The following is an 11,551-nucleotide window of genomic DNA, read 5'->3' as shown; positions in this document are numbered from 1 at the left end:
ACATGCCACAACCCCAGGGCGGCTTTTCCAGGTGTCAGAGCATGAGGAGATGTATGGGATGTGTGAGCACAGAGGATTGCAGAGGTGGCAGAACATGCCCCCACACACCAAGGACATGCCTCGACTTGGCATGGACATGCTATGAGGGCACTGGGACATACTGGGAGATCCGGATGGCACTGGGAGATATTGGGAGGGTATTGGGAGATAGAGATACTAGGTGGGCATGCAGCTCATAAGCAATAGTTTAAAAATATTTAAAAGAAATGTTTCCTCCACGTTATGTGTTTTGCAAGCTAAGAAGGAGGCGGATGCCAGCAAGCCCCCGCGCTCTGGAGGGGCAGCTGGGCAGAGTGACCAGCCCAGTATCCTGCCTGGCACTGATGGCAGTACGCAGGGGGAGGGAAGGAGGGCCAGCCCCACGGGAGAGCATTGCCCTTATTTTGTGCTGGACCCAGGACCAGACCCGTGCGCAGTGGGGGCCTGAGGGCTGAGCTTGGTCTCTGCTCTCACCGCCAGCCCCTCCCCTGCCAGCGAACCCAGGCATCCCGGCCCCCAGCCCCCTCCCCTATAGAGAACCCAGGCACTGGAGACCCCAACCTGCCTGCTCTCTCCCGCACCCAGCGCCCCCAGGACAACCCAGGCATCCGGCCACCCAGCCCCGCTGCTCTGCCCCCAGCCCCTCCCTGCAGAAAACCCAGGGGTCCGGGTCCCCCTGCCCCGTCCCCTCACCCCCCGGCCTCTCCCCTCCCAGAGGAGCCAAAGGTCTCGGGGTCTGTGCGTGTGCTCTAGACACTTTCGTTGCACGTATGAGCGTCGAGCCGCTCGAGTCACGGGGCACTGAGAGTGTGTGCCGTTTCTGCGTGACTCTCAGAGCCGCAAACCGGGAGCTTGTTTCCTGGTCCGTGCGCGGCAGGAACAGCAGGACCGGGTATTTCTGTGCAAACACTGAACACAGGCGTGGAAGAGATCAAACTCTGCGTTGTGGTTGGTATTAGCATTCACAGACTCGGTCTGAGTTTAGTGGCGACTACACCGTGCGATCGCAGGGAGGAGGCTAACAGAACTCCCCCTCTCCAAGTGAACGTACCTTTTTATACTTCGTTTTGTGAAAACAGACATGATTTAAACCAGGCATCCTTGAAACGAAAGTCGGGGGTAAATCATAACAGCTGCTTGCTCAGCAACATGTTTTGTTTTGAAAACTGTTATCACCTTTTTGCTTTTAGGAAAAGAAGAATATTTCTTCCACAAGAACTGTGCATGGAGTCATAGTAAGCAGAAGAGTGTTTCTTCTCTTAAAACATTTTAAAATACAAAGCAAGACCACTTTTTTCTTCACTCTTTTTTCCTAGTCAAGTTAGAGGCCCGGACTGATGTAGTTCAACACAGGTCATCTCTGCAACCAACACACACGACACACTGACCAATTCCATGAGGCACACACACACGACACAAGTATCTCTCATACACCCCCAGTGTGTCTCTTACACACTCACACGCCTTTTACATCCCCCTGCATCTCTCTCTCTCTCTCTCTCCAGACATGTAGGGCTGGAAGGGACCGTGTGAGATCATCGGGTCCAGCCCCCTGCTCGGAGTAGAAAGACCGCGGGGATCCAGTCACCCAGCGAGGTGTGCGTCCAGTCCCCTGCTGAAGCTCTCCAGGGCAGGCGCTGCCCCACCCCGCTGGGAGACCAGACAACGTCCGCTAAGTCCTGGACTCCTGAGGGCCCTGTTGCCCCACAGCGCCTCCCTCGCTACCTCCCAGCCGAGACTCCTCTCGTTCCTTTGCTTTCGACAGCAATACTCCAGATTTCCAGGCAGTACCCTCCACATGGCCGTGAGGACCCGTGGCCCCATATCTCAGTCCACAGAGACCACGCACAGGTCTCCTACATCAGTGGAGTGACAGTGGTACCATTTACTTCTGTCTGAGGCCTGAATGCCAGTCCTTGGACCCAGCGGTGGGGGAATTGCTGAAATATCTGTTTTGCATCTCGGATGCAAGAGGTGGATCACAGGGAGATTCGGGGTGGTGTAAAATTCCTGTCCCAACGAGTGAAGCCCAGCAGGGATGGGTGTCGGGGCACAGGTCAGAAAAAGCTGAGGGGGGGATGCTGCTTCGTCAGCCCTAATCTGCGGTGAGACCGTGCCGAGCTGGGTGCTGTGGGGATGAGGCCCATGGGCGGGCCTGGCTGGAGCTGCCCCAGGCGTGTGTGTGCAGTGTGAGATAACGACGGTGGGACACAAGCACCCAGACACGCAGAGGGGCAAGTCTGGGCTGCCGGGAAGGGAGGGCTGAGAACTGAGGCCCCAGGCGCCAGGGCACGGAGCAGTGACGGCTCCACGGTGACACCGACTCCCCCGGTCGGCTGCAATGTGATGCCCACATCTCACCCGGAAGGGACCATGGCCCCCTCCTCTGGGCCAGGCCAATGGGGCAGGATTGGTGCTGCTGGGGGACCTTCCCTCTGGGCCCCCCTGAGTCGTGGGGGTTTCAATTCCTCCAGGGCCAGGGGTCACCCACCTGTGCCCCCATCACAGCCTGTCCTGGAGATTGTCCCTGCTGGTCCATGGCAGCTACCGCTGGGCAGGGGCACGAGGGCTGATGCACGGCCAGCTGCTGCCTTGGAGGCTGAGGGGGAGAGAAACCGCTCCGCACCCCGGCCCTGCAACGCAGGGGACAGAGACGGGAATGGGGGCGGCGGGTGCTGGACGCGGCTGAGGGGCAGAGGGAAATGCAGGCTCCTCCCGGCTCAGCCCAGCTGTTAGTACACACAAATTTATTTTAATATTTGAAATGTGCAATTTAATACTATATGCAGCAAAACAAGAGCTAGTAAAAAAACATGGTATTTGTCTAAGCACGGCCCTGGGCCCTCTCTCTGAAAAGGGCTGGCCTTGGTTTGGTTGTTTCTCAAGGCAGCGCCACTTTTCTGGTGGGACTTGGCAGCAGTGAAAGGAGACGGACACGGCTGGAGTTTCTCCCATTCACAGGAAAATGTGACCTGGCGCTTTCCCTTGTCAGCTTGTGTCTCACTGCAGCATCACCCGCAGCGGTCTGGATCCCAGCCGCCCTCCACCGACACCCCGGCCATGGCGCAGAGCGCCCGGCTCCCCCCTTGGGGCGCGCACCCCCACCCCAGCGCCGTGCGTCACCCGCCCTGCGCCAGTCCAGCTCTCCCTGCCCCACCTCCTCCTCTCCCACTGTAGGAATTGGGCAATCCTCGGGGTGAAGTGTTGGTCCTTATTATTATGGGATGGAGCCTGAGACCAGAACTCCCCCCCCCATTGCTCCAGAGTTACTTTCATTCCCCTGTTCAGTGTTGTTTGTTCCTGAATAAAACAGCCTGAGGTTTCGGGCCTGCAGAAAAGGAAGTGTCAGTACTCTTTGCTAAGTCAGGAACTTAACACCTACCTCCTCTGAGTCCCTTGCACCACTGCTGCCGCCCTCCCAGCATGTGCCCCAGCTCAGCCCTCCTTGGGCTGAGGCGACCCCCAAAGAGAAGCAGAGACAGGAGATGCCTTCAGGCCAACCCCTTGCTTGGTGCTCCGGGCCCCGGGATAACTGCTCTGAGCCCTGCACCCCAGCAACGGGCCCTGCTGCATGCGCTCCCCCACCTCCCCCATACCCACCCCCAGGCTGGCTCCCAGACAGTCCGTCCCACACCCCCCCACACACCCCAGCACAGGGCAGGGCGAGCAGGGAGCAGATCATGCCTGTCCCTCTCCGAGCACTGCTCCTCGCACACCAAGCCCAGAGGGAGGTTTGTGGTGAGTTGTTGCAGCGGGGGGTGGTGCTGGTCCAGCCTGCAACACCTCATCACAGCTCCCTATGTGGCCCCGGGGCCCAAATAATTGCCCACCCCTGGGATAAGCTCTCAGTATTGCTCAGGGAACCGTGTTGTTTTCATTTTTACCTGCTTTTTATGACTTTGTAGCTGGAAATCAACTAAATGAATCAAATTATGGAAGTATTCGGGGTGGCCTTTGAATTCTTTATATACTAATCTTTCATCTCCACATCACTACAGTGAAGAGCAGTGACCTGGTGCCGTGTGGCACACCCAGGCCTTTGGACTTTGGAGGTGCAGGGAGTGCTGGCATTGTGTGTCTCTGCTCAGTTATGGGTGTGTGTGGGTGTGTCAGCAGGCCCCTTCCAGGGTCATTCCCGTAAGCAGCTTTACTTTCAGTTTTGCAGCTGCTGGGAGCGGCAGGAAGGCATGGGTGCCCAGCGATCCTGAAATGCATTAAATGAACAAAAGGACAGTGAGGGGTGCCTTCCCCGAGGCCTCTGGGCCAGCACCTCCTGTCTGGACATCGCCCCACCACCGGAGAAGACGACACGGTGGTCCAGCACTCAGCAGGTAGGGGTGGGGGTCTGGGGAGGGGGTCCACGCTCATGCTGAGATATTCACACATGCACCCACGGACCACTCGTGGGACCTGTCAGCATGGGGCAGGCAGACACTGGGGCAGGCAGACACTGCTCACAAGTCAGACCCCGGACACACGTGTGACAGGGTCCCCTGCACCGTCCCAGGGCTGTGGGACTGGCACAGACTTAGCCTAGAGGGTCCCCGGGCGATGGCCCTGGCTGCTCACCCCTGAGCCCAGCCCGGCTGGCTGTGGGTGTGCGAGGTGCCCCTGCCTGTTTCCCTACACTAGTGTGTGCAGCCCGTGCATGCGTGCCGCGAGGGGCAGGGGCTCTGGCTGGGTCTGGCACGTGCGTCTGGGTGCGAGGTAAGGGGCGGTGGTGGGTCGGAGGCAGAGACACGGGCGTTGCAGGGATCAGCGCAGCACTCAGGGGAGGTCTGGGTGTAACCAGTGGCACGTCAGTGTAACGGTGGTGCCCACCAGGGCTGTGCGACACGGCACCGTTCTCGTTTGCCTTGAATTTCGATGGTTCGGTCTAACACCGGGGATGGGAGGTCGGCTCAGCTGGGCTGAGTTCGTTTCCCCAGCGCCATGGTCGAAACATTTTGACTACCCTCGTGTTGCTTTGAGGCTGTTCCACAGCCCTTTCTCTTGTTTGGATATTGCTGTGCTGACCTCGGAAAGAGTCGAAACAGTGTCGAAACAAAACAGCCGTGGGAAATTTTGCACAGCCGTAGTGGCCACCACTGCCTGCATGATGTCCCCCAGCGTGTGCCAGGGTCTTGTGCATCCAGAAGCCCGGCCCTGCCCTGAGATCCCCGCGGGGGAGAAGGGAGGCTGAGGAGGGGCATCCTGAGACCAGATCCCTCCCTGCTGGGTGATCAGGGCTATCCCAGCAAACAGGCCCTTCCCCAAGCCGTCCGTCGCTGCCATCTTAACTCCCGGCAGCGTGACCTGTTGTAATGGCTCTGCAGAGCCCTTTTCCATATGCGTCCACCCACGACATCTGGTTCCCACCCGCAGCCCAGAGCAGGGCCCTTGTCCCAGGCAGGGTAGCTCGGGGCGCAGATGCTCGTAGCTGCCGGCTCCTGCTGTGGGGTGCGCCTTGCTGCTGCGTGGCACTGCCCAGGCGGGTGCCTCTGGAGAGCCCCTTCGCTTCGCACCATCCCGCCTGCTGCCCTGGTGCCAGCATCACAGCCCTGGCCATACTCAGGCTGCGCTTGTGCTTTTCTCTGCTTCCCAGGCTGCACTGCCATGAAAAAGGAGGTTTCCTTCTTCCTCAGCCCCTCAGCGAGCCCCTCTCTGCCCGGCTGCATCGCTCTGCTCATCACGCTCCAGGTTCACCGGCTGGTGGCAGGTAGGACCCCTGCTTCTCGTGGCGTTTGCTGCTTGCTCTCATGCACAGATCCATTGCCCAGGGGTCCCGGCACGGTCAGAGATGTGACCCAGCACCCGCTCCCCCAGCCTTCCCCGCTGGACCCGGCACGGCCCAGGGCGGGCAAGGAGCTTCCTTCTGAGCAGCCTCCCCCCAGGCCTGTGCCAGCCCCGCTCCTGCTCCTGTCATCTCGGCGTCACCCTCCTCCCCGAGCCAGCCCAGCCCCGGCCTCTTCCCTCCCCTTCCTACCCCATCCCCACTGCTGGTTAGAGGCCTTCTCCACAGCATCTCCTGCCACTGGGCGCTTCCCCTTGTCCCTAGTCATGCCTCCAGTTCAGTCTGCGATGAGCCCCTTGCAGCCCCTGAGTCCTCGTCTCAGGTCCGTCTCTCCCCTGGCTACAGGGTGTCAGCCACAGTCGTCTGACCTCCGGCAGAAGGCAGGGCAGGGGGCTCCTTGGATCAGTGGGTCACAGCCTGGTTGGACTCACAGCTCACCTGTTAGACTCGAGGCTCACCTTGGAAAATGCCAGCTCTTAGCAATCACTCATTTCTTCACTATGGAAAAATAATGGAGCAATTCCTGTGGTGCAAAGAAGCTTCTGTTGCAGGAGCACGTATGTGAAGTAGTTAGTCCCTAGAGGTATTTTTAAACATGTGCCAGATGCAGCCCTGAGTGCTTTTAATTAGCAGTGCACACTAATGAAAAGCGCCCAGCGCTGTGCTGCATTGGGGGCAGTTGTAGAAGTGGCGCAGCACGTGTCAGCACTGAGAAAATGGTGGCAGTGCACTTTTATTTCATAGATTTCATAGACATTAGGGCTGGAAGGGACCTCGGGAGATCATCGAGTCCAGCCCCCTGCCCAAAGGGCAGGAAGTCAGCTGGGGTCATAGGATCCCAGCAAGATAAGCATCCAATTTACTCTTGAATGTGTTCAATGTAGGTGCTTGAACCACCTCCGCTGGCAGGCTGTTCCAGACCTTGGGGGCTCGGACAGGAAAGAAATTCTTCCTTATGTCCAGCCTGAAACGGTCTTGCAGGAGTTTGTGACCGTTCGACCTCGTCATCCCTTGGGGCGCTCTGGTGAACAGACGTTCCCCCAGATCCTGGTGGTCACCCCTGATAAACTTACAGGTGGCCATCAGATCACCCCTGAGCCTGCGCTTTTCCAGGCTAAAGAGCCCCATGGCTCTCAGCCTGTCGTCGTAAGGTCTGTTTTCCTGACCTCTGATCATGCGCGTGGCTCTCCTCTGGACTCTCTCAAGCTTCTCCACATCCTTTTTGAATTGTGGAGCCCAAAACTGGACGCAGTACTCCAGCTGCGGCCTCACCAAGGCCGAGTACAAGGGGAGAATGACGTCCCGGGATTTGCTCGAGAAGCATCTATGGATGCACGCCAGCGTTTTGGTCGCTTTACTAGCCGCAGCATCGCATTGCAGGCTCATGTTCATCTTGTGGTCAATGATGACCCCCAAGTCTCCTTCTTCTGTAGTGCTAACCAACGTAGCACTGCCGAGCCTATAAGGGTGCTGCAGGTTTTTCCTCCCAAGGTGGAGAACCTTGCATTTTTTGGTGTTAAACACCATGAGGTTCTCGTCTGCCCATTTGCTGAGCTTGTCCAGGTCAGCCTGGATCACCCGCCTATCTTCTGGCGTGGATGCTTTGCCCCAAAGTTTGGTGTCATCGGCGAACTTGGCCAGTCCACTCCTGACTCCAATGTCCACATCATTAATGAAGATGTTGAACAGTATGGGTCCCAGGACAGAGCCTTGAGGGACCCCACTGGTCACAGGGCACCACGATGAGTGACTGCCATCAATCACAACCCTCTGGGTCCGACCACGGAGCCAATTTCCCAGCCAGCGGATCGTGGTGGAGCCAAGGCCACAACTGGGCAGTTTGGCCAAGAGGTGATCATGGGATACCAGATCAAAAGCTTTTTTGAAGTCAAGATATATGACATCAATCTCTTCTCCCTCGTCCAGGTGATAGGTCACCTGGTCACAGAAGGAAATGAGATTGGTCAAACAAGACCTACCCACAACAAACCCGTGCTGGCTGTCCCTTAGGATGTTAGCCTGGGCCAGTCCCTCAAGGATGGCCTCCTTAATAAACTTTTCTAAGATCTTCCCCAGGATAGAAGTCAGGCTAATGGGCCTGTAGTTAGCCGGATCCACTCTCCTCCCTTTCTTGAAGATCGGCACCACATTGGCCTTCTTCCAGTCTTCGGGCACTACACCAGAGCGCCAGGAGCTCTCGAAGACCCGTGCCAGGGGCTGGGCTATGACGCTCGCCAGCTCCTTGAGTACCCTGGGGTGCAGGTTGTCAGGGCCAGCTGACTTGAAGGTATCCAGCTTCTCAAGGTGTTCCTTCACGAGGTCAGCTTTGATGGAGGGTAGGGGATCCCCATCACCTGGATCTCCCTGTCCCATAGCAGGCATGGGCATCCCGTGTGACTGATGAAAGACTGACGCAAAGTACCTATTTAATAGGTTGGCTTTTTCCTGGGCGTCAGTTGTCAGTTGCCCCATCTGGTTTAGCAGGGGTCCAGCGTTGCCCTTGCTTTTCCTCCGGCTCCCCACATATCTGAAAAAGGACTTTTTGTTGTCCTTGATGCCTGAAGCTAGTTGGAGTTCAGTTGCAGCCTTGGCTTTCCTGGTTTGCTCCCTGCAGGACCGGACCAGTGCAGAATAATCCTCCTTGGAGGTGAATCCCGTCCTCCATCCTTTGTAGGCTTTCCTTTTTAGCCACAGGAGGTCCGCTAGGTCCCTGGAGAGCCAGGGGGGCTGCTGTGCCTTCTTGCTGCCTTTCCTCCGTGTTGGAATAGATTTAGCTTGTGCACTGAGGATCGCTTCCTTGAGAAGCAACCACTCTTCTTGAACTCACATCTCCCTGGGGTCATGGTCCCTGAGGGCCTGACCGACTAGCCTCTTGAGCTTGTGAAAGTCGGCTTTTCTGAAGTCAAGGACTTCTGTGTTGCTGACTGACTTGCCAGCTTTACGGCGGATGGTGAAGGTGATCAGCTCGTGGTCGCTGTCACCCAACTTCCCATCGATCACTAGGTCGCCGATTAGGTCGTCCCCCGTAGCCAGTACCAGGTCAAGCAGCGCTTTGCCTCTCATTGGCCCATAGACTTCTTGAGTCAGGTAGAGGTCATCCACGCACAAGAGAAAGCTTTGCGCCCGCTCGGATTTAGCTGAGTGATCTTCCCACGAGATGTCCGGGTAATTGAAGTCACCCGTGACAACCAAGGTCCTGGAGGAAGCGGCCTCAGTCAGTTCCCGGGCGAACTCCTGGTCAAGCTCAGGACTTTCAGTGGGAGGTCTGTAGTAGACTCCCACCGTTGTGTCCCCTGTGCCGAATTCCCCACGAATTTTTACCCAGAGGGTCTCTAGCTGTCCATGCCGGTCGCCAACATCAGCTTGCAGGGACATGTAGGTTTCCTTCACATAGAGAGCTACACCCCCGCCCCTTTTGTCAACACGATCCCTCCTGTACAGGGTATAGCCCTCTATACCCGTGGTCCAGTCATGGGTGGAGTCCCACCAGGTCTCCGTTATCCCAACGACATCATATTTCTTTGCACTGAGCAGGAGGACGAGCTCGTCCTGCTTGTTGCCCAGGCTCCTGGCATTAGTGTACAGGCAGGCAAGTGTGCCCTTGGGGGCTCTTGCCTTGCCCACAGATTGTGCCAGGGCTGGGGCAGGGGTGGGCTCCCTTAAGTGCCCCTTTAAGTGCCTTGGTCCGCTGGCTTTGCAAGGGCCGTTCAGCGGGCCAGCAGGGGCAGTAGTCCCCCCATCCCCCAGCGGGCTTAGTTTAAAGCCCGGTGGAGCAGGTCAGCCAGCCCGGCTGAGAAGAGCCTCCTCCCCAGGGGAGAGAGGTGGAGGCCATCTCTTCCCAGCAGCTCGCTGCCTCTCTCTCCAAAGAGCGGGCTGTGGTCATGGAAGCCAAAGCCTTCCCGATGACACCAGCGCCGCAGTCTTTGGTTCACCGCGTGGATCCTCCTCTCCCTCCTCAGCCCATAGCCGAGCCTGGGAGGATCGACGAAAACACCACCTGAGCTCCCAGACCCCTAAGCCCCGCTCCCAACTCCCTGTAGCGCCTCATGACCCGGCTGGGGGTGCTCCGAGCCGTGTCATTGGTGCCCACGTGAATAAGGAGCATGGGGTAGGGGTCTGTGGGCCGGAGGAGCTGCGGGATCCTCTCCGCAATGTCTCGGATGCGGGCCCCCGGGAAGCAGCAGACTTCCCGGGCTAAGGGGTCGGGGCGGCAGATTGCCCCCTCAGTGCCCGCAGGACGGGGTCTCCCACAACAAACACCTTCCGCTTTGTCTTGGGGAGAGCGGGGGCAGTAGCTGCGGTCGAGCCTGGGTTGCCTGCGGGAGCCGGCAACTGCGCGGGCTCTGCTGGGGCTGCAAGAGGTGCGAACGAAAGCACGTGAAATGTATCTTAGTTTAAACCGCACCGCCCACCATTTTCTCAGTGCTGATGCGTGCTGCACCGCTTGTACAACTGCACCTGATACAGCTCCAGGTAGATTAATTATTTGCTGCAGCAGACTCAATTAATCAAGTCTGCCCCAACGTGCTGGGTTTCCAACATGGTGGAGCAGACTCATGGTCTGTGTAAAAGTGCCCTAGAGTGCCACCTTGCCCTCCCTTTTGTCTGCCTTTGCTGCTAACCATTTGTCTCTCCTGGATTTACAAGGGCCCCTTTCCCTGGTCTCTGACTCAGGAAACTAAATCCATGGCTGGGATGCATAGTGAAATGTGGCCAGCCAGCAGGGCCTGGGACTCTCCCCTGAACCCGGGGGGCTGCGGTGCGGCTGGAAGACCCAGGCCTGGGCCTCCCCCAACATATACCTGGCCCGTCCTGGCAATGCATGTGCAGGGCCCTGTCCCCTCTCCTTTGTCCCTGCTGGGCCCAGGGCCAGAGAGCTGACCCGCTGCAGAGGGAGGCCGAGGGAGGCCATGCTGTCCTCTGCCCGCTCCGGCCAGGCTGCTCTGCGTGCATGTTTGCCTGTGTCCTCCTTTATGTTATGGGGCCGTTGAAGCTGCATTGGCAGAGTTCATGGCTCCTGTCCATTGTCATTTCCCTCTGGTCTTGCACTCTTCCCCAGCCCAGTTCAGAGTGATTGGACCGGACCGGCCAGTTGTTGCCTCTGTGGGAGAAGTCGCGGTCCTTCCTTGCCGCCTGTCCCCTGCGACGAGCGCGGAGAGCATGGAGGTGCGGTGGGTCCGGTCCCAGTTCTCTCCATACGTGCACCTGTACTCTGACAGCCAGGATCAGCCTGGAGAGCAGATGCCGGAGTATGTCGGGAGGACTCAGCTCCTGAAGGACAACATCACCTCTGGGAGCGTCTCGCTGAGAATACGCGGGGTGCGCCCCTCCGACCACGGGCAGTACACCTGCTTCTTCCAGGCTGGGGTCTCCTCTGAAGAGGCTCTGCTGGAGCTGCAGGTCACCGGTGGGTAACTCCTGCTAGAGTCTGGGCCTGCCCACAGTGCACTGGCTGGGGCTGGAGGGCTCAACGGGAGCAGACGATAGCTCACTCGCCAGTCCCCAGATCCCATCTCCGCCTCCAGTGCCTGCAGTGTGCGCGCCCTGGGAGAGGAGGGGGATTTATTTCCTGAGAGCAGCCCAGGAGGGTTTTCCATTCACATCCGTACCCCAGGGTAGCCTGTGGACTTTGGGGGCTGGAGCGCACCAGGGGAGGACCGTGGGGCTGGGGCAGAAGGGTTCAGTTTGACAGACTTTTAACACTTCATTTGATGAACATGTCATATGTACTGGTGGCAG

The 11,551-nt window shown here is 58.2% G+C and overlaps 1 protein-coding gene across 2 annotated transcripts; it reads left to right on the top strand.

Annotated features, from left to right (window-relative positions):
- Positions 1 to 1,249: 1,249 nt before the first annotated feature.
- LOC149851680 (myelin-oligodendrocyte glycoprotein-like) lies at positions 1,250 to 11,520 on the top strand. 2 transcript variants are annotated; one of them, XM_090030499.1, is made up of 4 exons: positions 1,250 to 1,635; positions 1,805 to 4,370; positions 5,624 to 5,737; positions 10,872 to 11,520. In XM_090030499.1, the coding sequence occupies exons 3-4, from the start codon at positions 5,635 to 5,637 to the stop codon at positions 11,225 to 11,227; spliced, it is 459 nt and encodes a 152-aa protein (XP_089886625.1). In that variant the 5' UTR covers positions 1,250 to 1,635; positions 1,805 to 4,370; positions 5,624 to 5,634; the 3' UTR covers positions 11,228 to 11,520. The 2 variants fall into 2 exon arrangements, with proteins under 2 accessions (XP_089886625.1, XP_089886624.1); XM_090030498.1 differs by having other exon boundaries at positions 1,250 to 4,370.
- Positions 11,521 to 11,551: the final 31 nt, after the last annotated feature.

This window comes from Crocodylus siamensis, unplaced genomic scaffold, assembly GCF_052110815.1.
Source record: "Crocodylus siamensis isolate JL-2025a unplaced genomic scaffold, ASM5211081v1 HiC_scaffold_527, whole genome shotgun sequence".
Lineage (NCBI taxonomy): Eukaryota > Metazoa > Chordata > Crocodylia > Crocodylidae > Crocodylus > Crocodylus siamensis.
This window is presented reverse-complemented; position numbering and strand designations above follow the sequence as displayed.

What these genes read in the sequence shown, in the direction of transcription:
- LOC149851680 (XM_090030499.1), top strand. Translation starts at nt 5,635, where the DNA reads ATGAAAAAGGAGGTTTCCTTCTTCCTCAGCCCCTCAGCGAGCCCCTCT. An exon ending in GGTTCACCGGCTGGTGGCAG is followed by an intron (nt 5,738 to 10,871) that starts GTAGGACCCCTG and finishes ACTCTTCCCCAG; the next exon opens with CCCAGTTCAGAGTGATTGGA.